Source organism: Salmo salar, chromosome 26 (genome assembly GCF_965601325.2).
Source record: "Salmo salar chromosome 26, fSalSal1, whole genome shotgun sequence".
Classification (NCBI taxonomy): Eukaryota; Metazoa; Chordata; class Actinopteri; order Salmoniformes; family Salmonidae; genus Salmo; species Salmo salar.
Genome location: NC_138316.1, coordinates 25,693,161 through 25,716,064, shown reverse-complemented (window position 1 = coordinate 25,716,064; position 22,904 = coordinate 25,693,161). Strand labels below are relative to the sequence as shown.

Below are 22,904 nucleotides of genomic sequence, written 5' to 3'. Positions count from 1 at the left end.
CACATCAAGAGTGGAAGGGCTTGACACGGAGATAAATTATAAGTGCAAGGTGATTTATTTCCAATCAGTTGATGACATGAGAAAAAAGGCCTTATTCATTTCAAAAAGTCCAAAAAGTTAGATCAACGGAATATAAGGATGAAGTTGTAGATATTCTGAATATATGCGAACTCATCTTTAACGATAGAAATTATATTCTGAGTGATATGGTTTCCAGAAAAATAAAATGTAATTCTGCTTAAACACATACCCCCCTCCCCCCCCCCCAAACATATAAATGGAAATCAGACAAATGTAGAATAGTTCTCCATGTCACAAATCACACAGTTCACATGAAACATGGATAGGCTATATTGTCCTGTATGTGTCGAGATTCCATTTGTCTGGAAGAAGTCCCCTCTTGACGAACCATTGCGAATCAATCATAAAATTGCGCTCTCGCTGTTGCCCTTCACTTACAATTAGTTATATATTCATACCCTAATTACATTAATGTCATGTGTTAAGTCCCCCCACATATAAAAAAAAAGAGAAAAAAAAGTTGTTTTCTTCTGAGGAAGGTCTGACATCACCCATTCATTTTATCAACATAATCACTCCTGAGAGGTCTTGACTTAAAGTCCGCACCGCTCTGGGTAGTGTATATCGGTGAGATCTGGGTTGCATCTTCTGAAGAAAGACGCATTTTTGTTACTTGTCTAAACCTTAAGGGGAGTTTTTAGCTTTTGGTCAGCGAGTGGTTCCTGGAAAACGTCTGAATCGTTTTATAACCAAACACAGCTGCCGTGCCAGTGTATGTGTGTGTGCGTGACAGTGTGTATGTGTGTGTTCATCCGTATGTGGAAGAGGGAGAGAGAGTGAGGGTATCTGTTTGCTTCCCTTTCCAAAACGGAAAGAAAGAAAAAAGTTTGGAAGTCTTTTTCTCCCAGTAACTTTTTTTAGGCATGAACGCCGAGACGTGCGTCTCATACTGCGATATGACATCCATGGATTCATATTATAGCTCCTCTGCACCGCAAGGTAGGGATCATCCGACGAACCCGTTTAGGACATTCCAAGTAAGTGACACCAAATACAGCCCCACTTTCCTGCCAAACAAAGGTCAGGCTTACGGAGAAAAGTCTCGGAGCCCATTCCAACAGGAGTGTCAGTCATTGGATGCCACCACTGGGGAAGGCACCTTTAACAAATACCACCTCTTCATGCAGAGGTCTTCTTGCAAACCCCCCCCCGAAGGAGGCAAACTGCACCAAGAAAGCGGACACAACGGAGCGCTCATTCCCTGCTATGGTGAGTAAAACCACAGTTCTGTTTCGAACGAACGGAGATTTCCCGTGTCCCATATTGTTTACTCTTATGGAAAAACCACATCAAATGACAACAGAAATTGTGCTTGTGTTCCGTATACACTGCTCGGTGTAAATATCTGTTCACTTGACTGACTATACCCCCAATTATGAGGGATGTTTTGAGTATTTTCTTAAAGTTGGGAACGTTATGCATGTCTCCAGATGCCTCGTAAACAGTTTCCTGTAAATTGAGAAATTCCTTCCAATAACCAGAACCGATGATAAAATAAAATAAATGGGTGAAGTAATCACGTCTGCTACCATTCCTGGTGTTAGGATAATATCACTAATCGCATATGAACATTTGTCAATGCATGAGTCTTTACAAACTCAATGTGATGGACTTCACAACTTACTACCAATATTACGGCCACAACTATCCCCTGTAACACAATTACGAAGAGGCATAACCTTCCCGACTATCACGTTTTCCCTTTGGCGATTGAATTAAAATAGGCTATATTTAATGCGATAATCTGCATTACAATCCTTAATATTGAATCTGAATCGGACAATTGAATTAACACGTTTTCAAGCATGAAAAATGACCGAGCGTCGAATTTACTTTAATATGGGAAATAGTTTATCAGCGGGACAATATTGTTATTATCCCAAGTCTCTTTACATCTATAGGCTACTTACTCAATATTGTCTCATGAGCAATAGATATTGGGGGAGTTTGCAAATGTTAAGAATCCATCGATGACATACATACACACACACCCACCCACACACACCCACACACACACGTTTCGGCACCTATATGATATCAAGGTAAAGATAATCCGATTCTTGTAGAAAATATTGCCCAAACTGATAGCCTATGGTGAATTGAAGATTGTAACTAAAACATTGCTGATCAAACAGCCTGATTTTCTGAACTGACAAAATAACACTGTAAAGGCCTCCAGCCTACAATAGCCTACGTGCACTCTGCAGTTGCGTTATCGTGACTTGGGTATTGGTGACCTTATAGATGTTTGTATAACCATACAATAAAACATAACGGATCACAAGTTCTTAAGAAATATTTGTTTATTTTACAATGAAATACAACCTTTAACTTTGCGTTGCATTAAATTAATATGTAATGTGTAAAATACCTACATGCAATTCTTAATTCTTAATAAGAAATAATACCCTCTACTGATTTACCGAACTATATCTTTATGTTGAAGATATTCTGCAGAGGTCTAACAAAGGGCACATCTTGAGCGCAGGAAAAATCCGCCCATGCTATAAATTTAACACAAATACCGCAAAATCCATCGCTTTCTCTAACCATCTGCGAGCAACTTGTGGGTGAGATGAAAACCCACGGACATACAGCGGCTTCTCAGATGATGAACTGGAGGGAAGCATCACATACTGCGGTAAAAGCTTTCTGGAACCTCTCTCAGGAGAGTGGCTACAAGTGCTAAGAATTTTTTTAGGAGTTATTACAAATTTCAAACGTGATTCATTTGTTGTTTATGGTTGAGTGACCAAAGCCAGATGATATTCGATACGTAGGCCATGAATCCTCAATAAAATGGTTTACTTGAACACGACTAAAGCAGTGCTAAAATTATAATAGAGGCAAAATATGCCTAAGACTTTCTGCCAAATAATTATTTCAGTCTCACGTTTCGAACTGTAAACCAATTGCGGCAGGTAGCCTAGTGATTAAAGCTTTGGGCCAGTAACCGAAAGGTTGCTAGATCGAATCCCCGAGCGGACATGGTAAAAAACCAGTCGTTCTGCCCCTGAACAAGGTAGTTAACCCGGTAGGCCGTCATTGTAAATACGAATTTGTTCTTAACTGACTTGTCTAGATAAAAAAGAGTAGTTAGCTCATTTCTAAAACATTTTCATTAAATGTGGTCCAATTCTGTCTCAGGTTTAGGCTACATTTAGATCAAAGATGTCCGACAGGAGTTCCTTCATTAAACGCACATTCTTCAAATGTTTTATTACAAAAAGTAAGAGTGCATAGACAATGATCGAACCACATGATAGTTTATTGAACGCTATAGGTAACATTATGCGCAAGAATAAGTAAAAATCACCCCAATTTCAATAATCCTTAATTAATCATGCTCGAAAATCAACCAAGCGCTCTGTGAGGGAAGCTTACGTATTTTTTCCATCCATCTGTGTAATTTAGAAAATGTAAATGTGTACCCATTACTCCTGACTTATAACATAACAATAACATCCGTTTTCCGTTTTTCCGGATCAATAAATAGAAAAACAAAACCGACACTAAAGATGCATGCACAGTGAACGTATGGACACTGGACAGTGCTGCTAACACAAACAACATCCAAATGAAAAGCAAATGCCAGATTACTGAAATTATAGAATGAAATTAGAATTTTTAACAATTTCCATCAATATACTAATATCAATTTGCACTCTTGTGCATGGGAACGGTTCGATTAAACGAAAGTATAGGCTTCACCAAACCTGTTAATGAATCCCTATTACAGATATTCTAATGAATATCTAGTGAAAACGACAGGAGTCCTGTCCTTCGTGAAAATGAGAAAATGGGGACACAACCAAAGAGGATATAACGAGTTGAGATGTCAATATGAAAGCGAAAGCACTGAATCACTGCTGTCAAGGAGGAGACATTGATCAAGTGTCTGGTCGAGCGGGCCAACGTGAGAAAAAGTACACATGAAGAAACTTCAGTTGAACTTTGCCATGCGGTTCTTACTGTTGGCTAATGGCTACCATGATGAGGATCAGGATGATATTAATGAGGATAAAGATGATATTATTGTTGATGACTAGACTATCATCATCATCATCATCATCATCATCATCATCATCATAACAGTAATAATATTATTATTATTACATAATTAAGTATTTACAGCTGAGTTACGGAGGAGGGCTGTGCACTGAAACATGCCACTAACGTGCCAGAATAGGATTTCTGTAAACCTTAATGAAAGCACATAAACCAATCAGTCTTTTCCTCGCTTCATAATTAGTTGAAACGGGTGACGTAACATAGCATAGCCATCAATATAAGATTTAATGATGGTCTGCTGTGCAGATGTTATCGAATCTCTTTGGTTTAATCAAATAACTTTAGACAACAACACACGAACACCAGACACTTGCTTTGTCAAGAGTATGCGACTGATTGATCACTGCTGGGAATCTATGCGAATACGACTACGACTACTACTACTACTACTACTACTACTAATAATAATAATAATAATAATAATAGTAGTTAAACAATAGTTAACCATATGAGCATATTATGATGAATCAGAAGTCATTTACCGTATGCACATCTTTATTATTCAAAAAGCAACAAGTTGCCTATTATATAGTCATTATATAGCTTCCAATATTTAGATCATTCTGAACAAGAAAATATTCACCTGAAATAAATGAGTAAATACTCTGATCCAAACTTGAACCCTTATGTCTTTTCTCTATTGGTCATTTAAGCACATTAAGCACGGGCGCCAAACGTGGTATGCCTATACCATTACGCCTACAAGTTATTCAAGTTAAACAGAATATTCAGTTGTTCATATATTTAATTTCCAATCCTGTGTTATGGCTTTGCTTAACCTTTGGTACGTAACGACTCACAGGAGAGGCGTGCGTAATATAGCGCGGAAAAGATCAGGCCTAGGCCTGCACATAAACCTGAAAGAAATTACGAATATGCTCGGCATATACAAAGTCAACTAATGAAAACGTATAGACACTGACTGAAAATTGAATGATCGATTTGAAGGTGCGTTTGAATCACATAGGCCTATACTAAAAACCCAAACACATTGTCACACTTTCCTATCAACTCGGGGTCATATTTGCAATGGAATGCGTTTGTGTCCGGGGAATAGTTTTTATGTTCCGTAAACCTACCAGATCACATAGTCATTCACGAGATCTTATTTAGGGTCACGTTTTAAAGACCCTAAACCTGGTCTTGGAAGCCTTATTGGTTTCGACCACAGGTATAAGTCATGGCAGGTAATTCAACGGGGACTTCGTGAGTTATTACTTCAATCAGGCTTAAGCAGGTAGGCTGAAATCCCCGGAGTCAATGTCTTTACAATATTTCCCGCTAGACACCGCGGTGGCCTTTGAAGATAATACCAGCACTGTTTTCGGGAGATTTCAAGGGAGTTTGTTTCTTTTCGCGTTCAGCTGAACTTGCCAGTGACCTGTAGTCTACATAACGTCACACACTCGGTAGATGTAAAGAAAATGATTGCCGCTGTTAATCCCAAACAAACCGCCATAAATAATACTTAGACTAATGATGCCGCCCTAATGTATCTTATTAAAGCAATAAGTGAGCCACTAAAAAGGAAGTTTACATATCTAATATTTTACAACAGATACCCTCTGGGCACATGTTTTGTTTTTGTCCTTGATTCAAATAACCAACTCATCATCAAGCTTTGGTTATTTGAATCAGCTGTGTAGTGCTAGGGGAAAAAACCCAAACTGCTCCCAGGGGAGGCCCAGGACCAAGTTTGAGAAACCCTGTTCTATGGTATCACAGAAGGACCTGGCTGGGTAGACCATGCACATTTTTACAGTGGAGGTCACCCTTGCAGCAGCCTTGCCTGACCACAGGTATGACTGACTCCTCAGATAGAGCGAGCGTTAAAGAGCAGGTAGGAAAGTCTCAGCACTACAGGAGACCTCCACCATTAATGTGACTCAGATGTACATCAGCACTTCCCCCAGTTATTTTCATACTTTCAAAGGCCAGCCCCTCGTAACCACAGGCAGTCCTTGAGTGTCCAAGAGGTGACTGGTTTGTGTAACCTTGATAAACAAGTGCCGCATACAAATACACAACATGTCACCAATACAATATTTGTTTATGGGATGGGTTGCAAGTGATTGAAAGGATCAGGGAATGATTTTGTGGACATTAACATGCTGTACTGTGCTTGCAAATCTTTACGTATTGTAAGAGGAAGGAAACAAATACTTTGTGCCTGCAACTTAGAAATGAGGCAAAGGGAAATGTAATGTTTCGTCAACCAAATTGTAAAGGACAGCATTGAATTATGGTAAAAACTGTTGCTCCAAAAGAGTACAGGGTAACACATGGCATGGTTTCAACCAGTCCTCCATTCAAACCTCTTAAGATGAAACAATGGGACACTTTCTATGGCCCATCAGTCCAGTTACATTGAGGTTCACTCAGATCCAGCAGCTCTGGACCAATAGTATGCTACTTCAGGGACAACATATACAAGGTCTGTGCATTAGCAGTAGGGGAGACCAGTCCCTTTCCTAGCCGGGTCTACATGCAGTGATAAAAGCTTGTAGACTCCACTGGACTCCAGGCTTCATAAACCACTCCTCTCCTCCAGGTAATAGGATATTTAGGGCCTGGCTCTGAACATCTCAGGGCAAAACTCAACCTGATCAAATCTGACAACAGGTGGCCTTTACATTGGGGGATTGTGTTTTTTTACATTCAAATATATAGTAGAATAGAATAAGATGGAATAATAGATCATTTCTTGACTTGGTTTGACACACACAAACAATGCACATTGTCAGAGATAGCTATCCATGGCTTCTCTGCAGTGTCAAGAGGGGTCAGAGTACCCACTGAGAACATAACCTTCAAACTAGGAACATCAATCTCTTTGTATTTTTCTTGAAGCAACAGGAGTTTTCCTCTTATGGTGTTTGACTGTCCTCCCTGAGGACAGGACACAGAGACCTTTAACTCTGGTTTCCTGCCCTTTTTAGAAGAGCTGTACCCCAAAATTCTCCAGAGAGAATCGATCTAAAACCCAAAAGAATCCAAACAGAAACGTACATTATATTTTCGCAACATTTGTAGTCAAGATCACTATTTACTTTAACATTCCAAGAGCTTTTCCAATGAACTATTCGTGAGCTATAGATGGAGAGAGGAAGATCCTTAGTTGTGACATTACAAGCATTTGGTATATAGTTGCGGTTACAATATCGTGTTTTCACTCAGAGGGAGGATATCGGAGTTGTGAATAAACTGTCCTGTGAGATCCTTTCAATCTAGACTGAAGCCACCAACACCCCATCTGCTGCCCTTTCTCTCTCTACCGTCTTTAGTACAGCACAACCATTTGAGCCTTTCTTTCTGTCCGTCTGTGCTGATTGATATGAGCAGCGGGTAATAGAAACCAGCCATGGAAGAGCTGCGAAACCTGGAGAACCAGGACACACTTCAGCAGGTTGCTGACATGACTAGAGGTGACAAGGACCTAGGATCATTTTACCAGTTAACTCGTATTTTGGCACAGCAATTTACATTAGGCTCAATCTGCCGGCCGGAGTGCGACAGGGCTACATTGAACCTCGTACTCCAGGCCTTCTCTCAGCCCGGCAGCCAGATCCTCTGCTGTGTAACTAAACCCTCCATAGTTGAGGCCCTCAGAGGATGCTTACTGATCAGGCGTCCAGCACAAAGAATATCCCACAAGATTAGTCTGTAATATCACCTACTGCGTATACATTTTCTCAGACGTTATAGTACAGTAAAAAGTTAGCATGTCCATTGGCCTGGACAGTGGCACCCATCACAAAAACTATAAGCATGTTGCTTTTTTCTATAAACTACCCATTGAATCACATTATTTCACATGGGGTTTCCTAATGACAGAGTACTATGTAAGTTCACATGGGAGCTGATGTAAAGAATTTTAAGAAGCCTAGATGAAATTATATATTATTTCAGAAGCAGATGATCATTTTTGCTTAGTTACAAGTGATTAACAATTTGGACCACCAAGGACAATCTAGTGCTCTTTCCACATTGTATTTACTTCAGTATAACAATGCTATTGTCAGAAGTGGAATCCACATTATGATAAGAGGACAGTGACCAACCTGTCTTTTATTATGGCATTCCCGTGCACTCGTAAAATGTATGTTTGCTTCATTGTGGTTTTTAACATCACCCGAGAGATTCAGACCTCACTGGGAAAGGAGGGAACATAACATCAACTGTTAGATAAACTGAGAGGATCTCACATTAAGAAGCCTTCCCCTCTCAAGGGGTCTTCCTCTGCATTCATTCAAATAACCTCAAATCTATTGGAACATGAAGGCTTTCTTTCTTTTAGTCATTTCAGTACAGTACTGGTTAAAACCACAGCATACGCAGTCAAATATTATTTTGCATGAACTTTGCATTACACTGGGTATTATATCTCCAACACAACATACAGTGTTGTTACAGTTATTACTGTGTATTTACATGGGTATAAGAGCAGGGGAAAGTGTTTCCAGATATGCTAATAAGTTGGTTTCAGAAAGACAAATAGAGCTTTGTTCCTTCATCTTATGTGTAATTGTCTAACACTGTCTTGACCTTGTTTTAGTGCTAGCCAAACTGTGGAAAAGGCACTGAGTAGACCCTAGCCCAGTCTCAGGCTAGTGGAGATCCTGCCATGCTCTAGGGCCTGAGAGAGACTCTCAGACAGATAAAGAACATTGAAGAGAGAGGGGTGATTTATCAGTGTCTCAGGCTTTATGGATACGCTCCCATAGCAGTTGTTTTTTGGCGCAGCGTGCGCACTTCACAGCAGCCTGATGGGATGAATCATCCCTCTCAGTATTTGACTTCAAAGTGGACGCTTACCTATCAGATGCACCCAAACTACTGTAGCTATAAGCTAGTCAGAGAGGTACTTATGGAACTTTCTCATCCGTTAGCTGAGGTTTTGTTTACGGCGTCAGGCATATGTGAGGGAAGCAGGGATATGAGAAAGGCATGGGCCTAGTGAGCACCAGCTTAGGCTAACCTTGAACTGTTTCAATGACTGCAATTGACACCATAGCCTACTCATACTGTGGTGCTATTCGTAGTGGTGTCATGGTGCTCCTGACCAGGAACAAGATCGTTTAAGAAGGAATGGTTTATAAGAACTGCTGAGACTCGACTCCATCTGCCTTTGGGTAGGCGATTAGCTCTGGTTTTGCAAATGGCCGTGTAGGCAGAGGGTTTGCTAATAAGGCTCTCCCTATTCTAATGTCTTGTGGTGACACACTCACAGGCTGCAATAAAATGGATCAATGTCTCTCACATCACTTTTCATTCATCATGATGTAGGCATGACAAAGTTTACATCTCAACACACCAGTCAGTCTCTGCATCCACTACCTGTGTTAGTTAGTGTGTCTGTCTTTATGTAACAGCCTAACAGCCAGCGGAACGGGCAGGAAGAGAGGACTTCACAGAGATGGCGGGACTTCAGAGCACAAAGCTTCCCATTATGATTCAATCCATATTTTAAGAAGGGAAAACAAACCAAATTAGAGTTACAAATAAATGCTTAGCAGAGAAAACAGCTTACACAAATTTCCTCTGCTCCCTGGGTCCAGTCAAAACAGGGATCTATCAAGCCTAGACTACACACACTTAATCTCTTTTATTTCTGTTTTCTAATATTTAGGGATATTTCTTCGGGTTTGGGAATATTTTGTCATTAATCGCTCTCAGTCACCACAGGGTGTCTAATTTATAGTGTTTCTTTTAAATGCTGTGAGCTGACCCTAGCCATCATTTTCAATAAAGAGGCTGGGGCGGCGCCCTGTCGCTTTACTGCCAGTTAAATTACACTTTGATGTTCCCCTCTCGTTTTTGACAGCAACTTAACGTCTGTCCCCGGTGAAGGTCTGACCCTTGCTAACTTTAAGGGGTCCAGCACGGATATCCAAGGGCAAGAACTATAGCCGTTTACCCCTCATAGCATAGCTGCTATGATGATCATATCTATTACTTTAACGGAACCATCTTTTTTCTTATTTTGACATTTTCTGTGGACATAACTTTTTAAACGACTTACAGTGCAAAATATAAAATTACGTTTGAAGACATTTTTTTGTGGGGAAATGTAGACGCTATTAAAAGGGGTTTACAAGACCCTGTGTTGCTCTGCAGGCAGGTGTGAATACTGTTAGGGTTAAACTGCCAATTAGTCTCTGGTTTAACCTCACCCCTCGTCTCTCTCACCCACTGATGAACTCTGCTTTCAGACCCTCTTGGTTTCAGCTTGGTCAGACCTGGACTGATTTAGTAGAGTATTCTGTTTCCTTGACATTGTAAAGAGTAATATGAAGATTTCAGTTCTGAACTACCTTGTACTTGGACACAGCCACAGTTCTGTATCACATCTCATTATTTCCTACTTTAAACAAACATACAAATAGCATAAAACAGCAGTTATAATACTGGAAAGGAACAGGGAAGCTATTTCAATTTTAGATCACAGCAGTTGTACAGTCACTGTAGACTTGGTATGTCAGATCCCTAACAGGGTTGGGGCAGACAAAGAACAATGGGCTCCAGACGTGCCTCTCTCCGTCAGAGAGCTGTAATTGGAACTGATGTGGAATCTTGGATCCAAAGTAAAAAATAAAAAAATCAGTGAACACTGTTGTAGAGCAGATTCCTCTAAATGAGAAACACGCATTCTATGAGGTTTTAGCAGAAGGGACTGAGGAGTTTATTGTCTGCTTGCTTCCAAGTGTTGTATCAGGGATGCTGAGATCTAGATCTGTATAACAGGTGAAAGGTGAAAATGAGAGGGGGGTTAACTGTAACCACTGATAAATTACAGCAGCATGTCAGAACATATCCTGGCTTAGAGACAGAAGTGTCTTTGCTTTATATAGTATATAACATATCATACTTTCACTAAGCCCAAATATGATTGTTAATCCGATCAGCTAAGGTGAAAGTGTCTGAGTATCAGTTATCTTCAGGAAAATCCACCATGATGCTAAATGGAAATGTCTGCCTCCCCAATCAGTGGAATGCCACTCTGACATTGCTCATCCTAATATTCATACATTCCTTAATTCCATTATTTTACATTAGGTTGTGTGTATTGTGTGTATTGTTGTGAATTGTTAGATATTACTGCACTGTTGGAGCTAGAAACACAAGCATTTCACTACACCCGCAATAACATCTGCTAAACATGTGTATGTGACAAATATAATTTGATTTGATTTAATGATGCTGTATTTCTGAAATACTTTAGTGATGACTACTTTTAGTGATGACTGATAAGCTCTTTACCGCCATAGTTGAGATGGAGAAAATATTACCTCTGCTATTTCAGAAGGACCTCTCCATGCCAATTACGCTCAGTGGCTTCTTGCTACAGTCATATCTCCTTCTATCCGTCTTTTACTAACCCAAATCTGTTAACAGGAAGAAACAATTCAACATTAGCCTTTAATGGCTGTGTTCACTCAGGGCTCCCTCCACTGCATGGGATCCTGACTGACATTATTTGCAATAAGACTTTCTGATGTTCCTCATCCATATGGCCCAGCCCCCAGGAGGGTCCACTGCTGTTCACCTTGGGCAGTGGAGAATGCCTTGCCTCGCAGCCACGGCCCAGCGCACGAATAACAAGTGAGAGATTGTCACAATACCCTGCGCCTGCCAAAAACCATCAATGACACAGGGCATAAACAAGAGTCTTTGATCAGCAGAGAGCCCTTGATTTCAAAAAGCCTGACAGCCTTGCCTTGTTGGGACCATCGGTGCAGAACATATGATGAGGGAATAACTAGAAATGATTTACATTTTGGTAAATGCGTTGAGCTTGCTCGTCTCAGGCTTAACAGGATGTGTCAGTCCTGGGCAGGCAGCAGGCAATGTGGGAGCCATTATACCCCTGGCCAGGGCCCGGGCCCCAGTAGATGCCGCCTGCCTGCCTGACAGTCCACAGTGGCCAGGGTGCTCAGCAGCAGCCTGGAGAAGGCAAACTGACACAGCCAGAGAGAGTGAGCATGCTGCTGAGACGGCTCAAATCAGACCCTCACAATTATTTACCAACACCAGGAGTAATCTTTTTCCTCATATCCAACTCTGAGGGAAAAGCTCTAACTAACAGTATGACAATAACAGACAGAATGAGAGTTGGAGGTTTTGAGAATCAGACGGGTGAAACATAACAGTGCAACAGTGATTGGTATAAGTGAACAACTAAATTACAATGTTATGGTAGGAAGTGGGGCTTTCCCTAAGTGTGGCCCCTGCAGTAAACAAATCCTACAGCACAAGGCTTATATTTCTCATGGTGTCATTGACTGTTATGCGGCTCCCTTTACCCAAGTCCTTGAAAGGTGTGTAGGGCGGGGGACCGGGGGTGTGTGTATCATCAGATGAGCTATCAGGTCCCCTCACCTTGCAGCACATTACCCAACAAGGCTCTGTGTGGAGGGCCGGAGGGCATGCTGCCCTGCTGTGTTGAAAGCAGTACGCACACCAGAAGCTCACATGCACACCTACACCCCCTGGCTCTAACTTGACAAGGCTTTACCCCAGCCTCAGATAAGAAATGAGCACATCCCAACCCTGGGCTCCCTAAAATAACTCCCTGTCTCTTAGAGCTAAGCTAAACAGAGGGGAGCGTAGTGCCTGGACTCACCACTAGACCGAGCCAGAGGGGACGTCACCAAGCAGAGGGGTTGAGAAGCAGATGTGAGGTTTGGCTTGGACTCCAAACCATATTCTATACCCCCTTGAACAGCCTAGAGACCAAGCGGGAGGGTTTGCAGTTCATATGAGTGAGTATGACAACACCTTGCCTTCCCAGGACCCCAAACAGACCCCTTAATAGAAGCCGTAACGGAGAGAGTTTAATGATCCACTGGCAGGGAGGGCAGTAAGGGCACAGAGGATTGGCACTATAGTGGAATAATGAACGAACGGCACACTGGCACAAACAGCATCATGGGAATTTATGATCAGTAGGCTGACTGAGGTTTCACGGATAGGCTGCTGTGTGTGTTTCCCCTCGCTACAAATTACCGTCCAGCAAATTGCCACTGACACTCTTGTTGCAGGGTTAGTTTGGTCGCGTTAGTAAGTGAGCTTCAGCTTGCAGCCGCACCACAGACCACGCCCGGCCCACGCGTCTGTGTTAAAGACCTGAGTTCCCCCAGCGTAAGACCTGACTCCAACCCCAACCACACTGAGAGAGAGGGACGTGAAAACCTGTAATTTTGTACTATTCTGCAATTACTGCCTGCCAGGGTGTCTGTTTCCATGATTTATGAGCAGCAGTATGGAGGGAGTGTTCTGGGAGTCACACAGCTTACACCCCCACTCCTAACCACACCATGAACCAGAGTCCAGACCTGGAACTAACTGGCCAGGGAGCTTTCAGAGAACAACATGCTGCAAGAGTCATTTGGTCCTTGTGCTAGTGCTATATAATACTGTAAACACAGTCTAAATGAGTTTTCTGTTGCACATCAGTCCCAAAACATATGTTGTCAATAATAACCACATCCATAATAATTGAGCACAGTACGAGATATAATGTGCTCTAACACCTTCCTTCTCTCATCCTCCCTCCAGGTAAAGACAGCTCAGGACTGACAGACTCTGACCTGACCCCGAACTCTGACCCCTCTGGGATGGACGGCAGCTACCTGAGTGTGAAGGATCAAGGCGTGAAGGGCCCCTCGGACCGACCGGGCTCGGACATGGCCAGCCCCATGGACAAGGGCGAGGGTGAGAGCAACAAGGGCAAGAAGAGGCGTAACCGCACCACCTTCACCAGCTACCAACTGGAGGAGCTGGAGAAGGTCTTCCAGAAGACCCACTACCCAGATGTGTACGCCCGCGAGCAGCTGGCCCTCCGGACTGACCTGACTGAGGCCCGGGTACAGGTAAGACTGGCTCACCTGAGAGGAGCTCTACTGCTAACCGCTACTTACTCAGGTCCTGTGAAGATCTGGGACTTCAGTCTAGCAGTATCACTCTCATTACATATCAATAACAGTTATGATCACCATTATAAACAGAAGCACAATTGGTAGAGGTCTATACTTGAGCATCCTTTACTTTAGGCCACGACTGGCTAAACAGGAACAAGGACCAACGCTATCTCGAATCAGATGGCAGCTGTTAGTTACTGAGAGGACTTGAACAAAAACCGGACAAAGCCAATGACTAGGAGACTGTGGATAGAACCACATTAATCCCTCAACATCTGTGGCTTTGGAGAGATAACGTCACCAAGACACCAGGGTGAGAGTGAGATTTATCTGGTAATGTGGGAGTAGGGGCCAACGCAGGGCAGGGGGCCCCAAGGGGCTGAGGAGGGAGCTGGGCCTCATATGTTCACTGTCAAGAGAGCAGACTTTCATCCACATATGAGGAGACACGCTTGGTTCTGCTCAGCTCCACACCCTAGCCTGCACCTGAACCCCTGGACTTCTGAACCTCTGAACTGAGCTCTGCAATTGGCTAACCAGGCCTGGGGCTACAAACATAGAACCTTCCTGTGACCTTTCATTTACATATAATCCATCCATGACTACTGCCACATTCCAGCATTGGTGGATAGATGATGAGACTCCCCTCGTTCGGAGCACAGACACACACACACACACACACACACACACACACACACACACACACACACACACACACACACACACACACACACACACACACACACACACACACACACACACACACACACACACACACACACACACACACACACGTGTGCACACGCAAAGTCTACCAAATGCCCTTGGATTCATTGTGTTTTTCTTTCATTAACATCCTGTTCAGGAAGAATGTGTCCCTTCCGTGGTCTCGGGGGTAGGTGTGAAAACCTTCCCCTGAGTCTCTGGTAAGTTGTGAGGTTCGAAGCAGCCATCATGCACTATTCCATAGGAAACATGCCACGATATACAGTACAATACCAACACAAATATCTGTAAATACAAACGTCATGTGATAGTAAAGAGCGCAAGTGCTCTTTGAAAGAGTCTGAGGGATGAGATCAGGCTGGATATTTATATGACGTCCTGGCGCAGTGGCCAGAAACCCCTCACAGTGAAACCCAGGAAGTCCCTGAAGCCAGGGGGTTGTAATTCAGCCTAGACCTCTCTCTCTCTCTCTCTCACACACACACACACACACACACACACACACACACACACACACACACACACACACACACACACACACACACACACACACACACACACACACACACACACACACACACACACACACACACACACACACACACACACACAGTTGGGCCCTTTACAGCCTAAGCTCTCCCACTGACCCTCTTAAACCATTCAAGTTAAAAGACACAAGATGCCTCGTCAGTCAAAGAACCGGAACATCCGCTCTTTACTCAGAAAAAAGGAGCTTCACACCTCATGAATTCTGCATCTAAAGTGGACAAACTGTTAAACTAAATCCACAAGAATTTGTCCTGCTGAAAAGCTCATAGTACTGTGGGTTTCTGTCGATTGGAATTCCACTGAGATTTCACTTTTGTGGTTGTCAATAGATTTCCAAACAAATAATTATTGAAATACCCTCTCTTTAGTCCACTTAATAGGACAAAACAAGAGGAGCTTGTAAACTTGCCTGACTATAAATGTTAGCCAGAGAAATGTTTGTTTTTTCTGTCTACTGGTTTCAAAGGGAGGAAGTCAGTTGAGCTCTGAGTCATCTGCACTCCAGATACATCTACAGGTCACAGGTCAAGGGTTTCAATAACATCACGTCTCTCAGACTACCTTGCTGTCAGTCCACAGCTCTGAGGCTGCTGGACGTTGTTTGACATGGGGAGTATATAATGCAACATGAAATGCCAATATGAGTTAAGGACCAAACTACAGACCTTAGTTTAGATAAAACAGGACAGCCACCCATCAATAAGCATAATAACAAATCATATAAATATGATATTAGATGTTGTGCTCACAGCTGGGTAACTATACAAGTTAGAAATACTTAGTCATTGTGTAACGCCATTGTGTGCTATTTGCAGGTCCATTTGGGCCTTGCTATAGTATGGAAACAGCAGTGGCAGATGGTCTCTCCAAGCTGGTCTCTGAATTCAAAGTGGCTGTATCTCCATGCAGCTTCCCTGCCAGGACAGTTTGGCATTTCTGTGTTCTTTCTCTCTGTGCTGGAACATAACTAAAGCCTCATAGTAAGTCTCTAAGCTACTTTAGCTGTCATCGTCTTTACCAATTACTGTCACTACCCAGTGAGCACAACACAAATACTTAGTTCTGCGGAACAAATCCTGTCTAGGGAGAAGTCGGACAGAAAGCACGAACAAACCGTATCTGTTGGTAGATAGATATTTACTGTCCGAACATGATCAACAACTCTACTGGTGGATCACTGTCAAAAGACACAAAGGGAGAAGGTGCATGTGAACCAAGGAGTGAGTCCATCCAACTACCATACCATACTCTTTGCAATCTCTTCTCCACATAATTTAGCATTGTAGTTGAAGAGGGGCTTCATGGGCAATAGAAGTTAGTGAGTATTTAGGTTGTATGAGACTGTTGAAAGAAAGACATGAAGACAGAGAGAGAAGGAAAGAGACAGATGACAGCAGTGAGAGGAGAGGAGAGGTGAGGAGGGAGCGTAGCTGTCCTTCTCTCTTGTCTGTGTGGCTCCTCTGGGCTGGAGGGGGAGCATCGGAAAGCCAGGGGTTTAGGTGTCAGGAAATTAAACATAAAATGAAAACAAGCTCTGGTTTGAACATTCTCCCATGTCACTTTTCAATTTCCCAAATTCCCTACTCAGATTTATAAAGGGAGGAAGAGTGTGAGTGAGTGAGTAAAATATAGAATAAATGACCAAGGAGAGATAGAAATCATGTCAGGGGTGCAGAAAGAAAAAGGGGGAATAATTGGCTAGTTATTGTGCTCTCTCACAAAAATGCTGTGATACCATATACTGCCCATATATTCCCTGTATCAGTGTAATCAGTGAGTAAAGCTTTCTAAACAGACGATGTGAAGCTGAGGGACAGTGCTCTCTGTGCTCTCCGCTCTGTGCCTTGACATGAAGTGCAATCAGAGTCAGGCAGATATCAGGTTACCCAGCTCTGAGATAGGTCCTATGACGTTGTGTGGGGGAGGGCGCCAGGCCTAAGCCCATCTGAGACCGACTCTATTCAGATCACTTTCACCAGCTTTGATGGAAATTTAAACACAATAATGCTTTCAATAAACAACCGTTTTAGGCTCAGATGTCAAAGGTAATTACAGCACACTTTTGTCATGAGAAAATTGCCCTGTTCCTGTCAGAAGACAAAGAAAGGGAGGGAAGGGTCTGAGAACGTTTTGTTTTGAGTACTCAAGTGAAAACCTCCTCTCCACATTGTCTGTATTAGAGGCCTAGAGATCCTTCTTTTCTCCTCTCTGATTGCCCAGGGAATCAGACCAACGGATTTATTACTTCACCCTATTTTTAATTATACCTCTGAAAGTGTGTGTGTGTGTGTGTGTGTGTGTGTGTGTGTGTGTGTGTGTGTGTGTGTGTGTGTGTGTGTGTGTGTGTGTGTGTGTGTGTGTGTGTGTGTGTGTGTGTGTGTGTGTGTGTGTGTGTGTGTGTGTGTGTGTGTGTGTGTGTGTGTGTGTGTGTGTGTACCCATATGTATGTGTATACTTGGTTGACGGAGAGGGAAAAATGTATGGCAGTGGCTGTATAAACCACTAACTGATTGACCATAGGCTCATCCTCAGAACCAAGTTCAAACTCTGTGACAAATCAAGATTGCAAAACAAAGGGGGCTCCCCCTTTGAATAGTCCTCCACTTCACGAATCAATAAATAGATGGAGTTAATCTGAGAGTCAGAGGGATCACAGGGGAAGGAATTTCTGGCTGCTTTTGAGACTATAAGCTTAAGAATAGTTTGCTTTATCTACAGAGCAGCACATACTTTCACTTTTTTCCACTAAGAGTTTCGGCACATTGATGTCTGTGCAGATAGAACAGTCGCTTTGGCTGTGATCCTCAGAACCCTTTTTCCATACAGAAAATAATAGTGTTATTTGTATCTATCAGAAAGGCATTCTCCTGAGAAGTGGTGGAAAGTTTAAAGCTTCAGGGTTACTGGGTCCAGTACTACCTCCGCCCCGGCCGCCACTGACTCCCCCACTCCCCCATCTCCCCTCCACATCTCCCCCTCCATCCCAACCTCCTGCTGCTGATGGCGCTGATAGGAGGGGAACTCAGAGGAGGCCTTCACAAGGCCTGTCAACTCCCCCAGATGTCAAACTCCAGCCAGGTCTCTGCTTTCTCTGAGAGGGAGACTGTAAAAAATAAGCCATGCACACAGGCCCAGGCCCAGGGCTGAGGGCAGAGAGTCCCCTTCTCTGTGATTCCCCTGCCAGGCCAACCCTGGAGGTTCCTGGAGTGTTTCTCAGGTGCCTGACCATGCTGCTGTACAGTGCTTGCTCACAGTTCACCCAGCCTAACTGAGCCCCAGGCTTGAGAGACACACGGCAGTCTCTTTCCTCCCCTTACAGCCAAAAGACACAGACCAGCACCACAGTTATAATCACAACAGTGTTTGTGCAAGTTATGTGCTTTGTATATTGTACTGTAGGCCTACATATTATTTTAGTTCTATTGGATGTTCAGGGGAAAAAAATGTATGACTATATTCTTCTTTCAATTTTGAACTATGCTCTAAAAATGAAAATATATGTATCTATGGATCTTATGTGACTATGTGACTCAGTCCTGACCTTTGCCCAGCAGGTGTGGTTCCAGAATCGCCGAGCCAAATGGAGGAAGAGAGAGCGCTTTGGTCAGATGCAGCAGGTCAGGACACACTTCTCCACGGCGTACGAGCTGCCTCTTCTAGCCAGACCTGAGAACTATGCACAGGTAATAATAATAATAAGTAATACAGTAATTGAAGGTATTTACAGTTGAAGTCGGAAGTTTACGTACACTTAGGTTGGAGTCATTAAAACTTGTTTTTCAACCACTCCACAAATTTCTTGTTAACAAACTATAGTTTTGGCAAGTTGGTTAGGATATCTACTTTGTGCATGACACAAGTCATTTTTCCAACAATTGTTTACAGACAGATTATTTCACTTATAATTCACTGTATCACAATTCCAGTGGGTCAGAAGTTTACATACACTAAGTTGACTGTGCCTTTAAACAGCTTGGAAAATTCCAGAAAATGATGTCATGGCTTTAGAAGCTTCTGATAGGCTAATTGACACCATTTGAGTCAATTGGAGGTGTACCTGTGGATGTATTTCAAGGCCTACCTTCAATCTCAGTGTCTCTTTGCTTGACATCATGGAAAAATCTAAAGAAATCAGCCAAGACCTCAGAAAATAAAACATTGTAGACCTCCACAAGTCTGGTTCATCCTTGGGAGAAATTTACAAACGCCTGAAGGTACCACATTCATCTGTACAATCAATAGTACACAAGTATAAACACCATGGGACCACGCAGCCGCCATACCGCTCAGGAAGGAGACACGTTCTGTCTCCTAGAGATGAACGTACTTTGGTGAGAAAGGGAATATCAATCCCAAAACAGCAACAAAGGACCTTGTGAAGATGTTGGAGGAAACAGGTACAAAGTGTCTATATCCACAGTAAAACGAGTCCTATATCGACATAACCTGAAAGGCCGCTCAGCAAGGAAGAAGCCACTGCTCCAAAACCGCCATAAAAAAGCTAGACCACAGTTTGTAACTGCACATGGGGACAAAGATGGTAATTTTTTGAGAAATTTCCTCTGGTCTGATGAAACAAAAATAGAACTGTTTAGTCATAATGGCCATCGTTATGTTTGGAGGAAAAAGGATGCTTGCAAGCCGAAGAACACCACCCCAACCGTGAAGCACGGGGGTGGCAGCATCATTTTGTGGGGGTGCTTTGCTACAGGAGGGACTGGTGCACTTCACAAAATAGATGGCATCATGATGACGGAAAATTATGTGGATATATTGAAGCAACATCTCAAGACATCAGTCAGGAAGTTAAAGCTTGGTCGCAAATGGGTCTTCCAAATTGACAATGACCCCAAGCATACTTCAAAGTTGTGGCAAAATGGCTTAAGGACAACAAAGTCAAGGTATTGGAGTGGCCATCACAAAGCCCTGACCTCAATCCTATAGAACACTTGTGGGCAGAACTGAAAAAGCATAGGCGAGCATGGAGGCCTACAAACCTGACTCAGTTACACCAACTTTGTCAGGAGGAATGGGCCAAAATTCACAGTGGGAAGCTTGTGGAAGGCTACATGAAACGTTTGACCCTAGTTAAACAATTTAATGGCAATGCTACCAAATACCAATTGAGTGTATGTAAACTTCTGACCCACTGGGAATGTGATGAAAGAAATAAAAGCTGAAATAAATCATTCTCTTTACTATTATTCATTTCACATTTCACATTATTACAATAAAGTGGTGACCTAACTGACCTAAGACAGGGAATTTTTACTTGGATTAAATGTCAGGAATTGTGTAAAACTGAGTTCAAATGTATTTGGCTAAGGTGTATGTAAACTTCTGACTTCAACTATTTATAGCATTTTTTTCAAATGCTCAAACAAAATGCTTACATAGTAAGGAGGAAACTCTCCTCAACCACCACCAATAAGTGGCACCCACTTGGATGAAACACAGCAACCGTTTGTGCCAAAACGCTCACCAGCCATCAGCTGTCATGGTGGAGAGGTGAGGTAGGTCTTGGAGGAGCAGAGAGTGGGGTTACTTACATCTTCTGGGTGTTACAGACAAAGGATTTGAGAGAGTAGTTCAAGCTGAGGGGGAGGCCTTTCTCTGAGATGCATAGACAGATCAGCAGGCCCAGATGAGGCAGCTCCCCTTCCTGTTCTCTCCTCTCTCTGTCTGCCCCCCAGAGAGTGAGGTCAGGCTGGCTCCAGTGACAGGCCAGACACACCCTCACATTGACCCAGAGAACCCCCCATGTATTATTCATCTGCACAGAGGGTCAGAGGGCAGGTGTGTGTGTGTGTGATGCTGTGGAATGCAGCTCTGTGCACATCTGGCCACTCCATGCAAGCCTCCAGCACCACTACCCCAGCCCCCCATCTCAAACACCCCCACACCCACATCCCTATCAGCTCCCTGACCACCGCAGCTCTCTCTCTGTCTGTGGAGGAGGGTGACAGGAAGCATGGAGATTACTAAGACAGCCAGGCAAGGTGTTGAAGGACTGAGGTAGGAGGGAAATGTCTTTCCCTTCAACTTATGTACCGACCTGCAGCAACACTCCAATAGGGTTTTCAACATTCAAATATCAGGCTATGGATAAGTAGAACATAATGTGAATGTTGCTCCACAGAGTTGATAAGTTAATGAATTATTCAAGTCGATTTGACAGACTATGGTGGGTATCGTAGGCTTCCTGATCTTCATAGCCTATTTGTAAAGCGTTTTACCATAAAAGGTCTACCTCGTCTTTAGGCCATTGAGCACGCCGGGCGAAATACCAAGGAAGAGACAAGTGGAGACTGGTGCACAAGATAGCCATTTTTTGGGTGGTGAGCATTGTAGACTGATGTACTTCACTGAGGAAGCAAAACATGACAATAAATAATTTTACAACTTGTGCTGTATTGCATTAGTATCCTAGGTTGGTTCTTTTGTTTGTAAACAGGATGTCAAACACACACCACATCCTTCATTCTGTAATAATCATATTCAGTCCACAGAGGGTGTCTGAAAAAACTAAGCACTGACTCACCCAAATAGTTTTGGTATTTAAAGTGACCCTGTCCTCTCTCTGCGTTTCAGATACAGAACCCATCATGGATTGGTGGTAGCAGCGGAGCATCTCCTGTCCCAGGCTGTGTAGTGCCCTGTGACTCAGTCACGTCCTGTATGACCCCTCACCCTCACTCCGGCAGCGGTGTATCTGACTTCCTGGGCGTCCCGAACCCTGGGGGTCACATGGGACAGACACACATGGGCAGCCTGTTTGGGGGTCCTGGCATGGGGTCAGGGATCAACGGGTACGATCTGAACAGCATGGACCCGGACCGCAAGTCCTCCAGCATCGCCGCCTTGCGTATGAAGGCCAAGGAGCACAGTGCAGCCATCTCCTGGGCAACATGATGCCTCAACAGCAGCAGGACAGGGGCCTCTGGGAACCCCATCACGTCCAAACCAAGCCAAAGCAGAGAGGGGGGCCAGTCTGTGCTACTATAACAGAAATATTGATAATCTAAAATAATAATGATGATAAAAGCCATAAAAGCCATTGCAAATTGCTGAAGAGGAGAGAAAAGAGACTAACAAATCTGGACAGTGAACTTCTTTACTTTGTGTCTCTGATGGGAGAGACCAGTGGACATCAGAGATGAACAACAGTCAGTCAGTCAGGTAGTCAAAGCTTGAGGTGAGAAGCAGGAAGTCAAGAATCAGACCTATCCTTGAAGAGACTAATGAATTGGTTGCTTGTTGGAAACAATGTGCTGGTTATACAGTAGCTATAAATTATAACACAACAAAAATAACAAAAAAAAGCTGAATAGATTTGAACCAATCCCTGCACTTATTCAGTTAATACAGGTAATGCTGTTTGTACAGATATTGAGATGCGTCCGCTAACACACCTGCTATTGAGTGTCACTATAGCTTTTTCTGTTCAGGTGTTATTATACTTTCTTGTTTTCCGGTATTTAAATTTGAAGTGTGTATTTTTTTATTCATTTTGATCCTGGTTTTGTCACAGAATCCCTTGTCCCTTTCTGTCAGACT

General features: G+C 43.0%; 1 protein-coding gene across 1 annotated transcript; it reads left to right on the top strand.

Moving 5' to 3' along the window:
• The first annotated feature begins 822 nt into the window (after positions 1–822).
• Positions 823–22,444, top strand: LOC106587508 (homeobox protein aristaless-like 4). The gene is made up of 4 exons (XM_014175957.3): positions 823–1,290; positions 13,711–14,024; positions 18,902–19,030; positions 21,939–22,444. Exons 1-4 carry the CDS (start codon positions 945–947, stop codon positions 22,257–22,259), a joined length of 1,110 nt encoding a protein of 369 aa, XP_014031432.1. The 5' UTR covers positions 823–944; the 3' UTR covers positions 22,260–22,444.
• Positions 22,445–22,904: the final 460 nt, after the last annotated feature.

Coding starts and splice junctions, on each gene's coding strand:
- LOC106587508 (XM_014175957.3), top strand. CDS start 945: ATGAACGCCGAGACGTGCGTCTCATACTGCGATATGACATCCATGGAT. Junction 1,291..13,710: donor AGCGCTCATTCCCTGCTATG/GTGAGTAAAACC, acceptor TCCTCCCTCCAG/GTAAAGACAGCTCAGGACTG. Junction 14,025..18,901: donor TGACTGAGGCCCGGGTACAG/GTAAGACTGGCT, acceptor TTTGCCCAGCAG/GTGTGGTTCCAGAATCGCCG.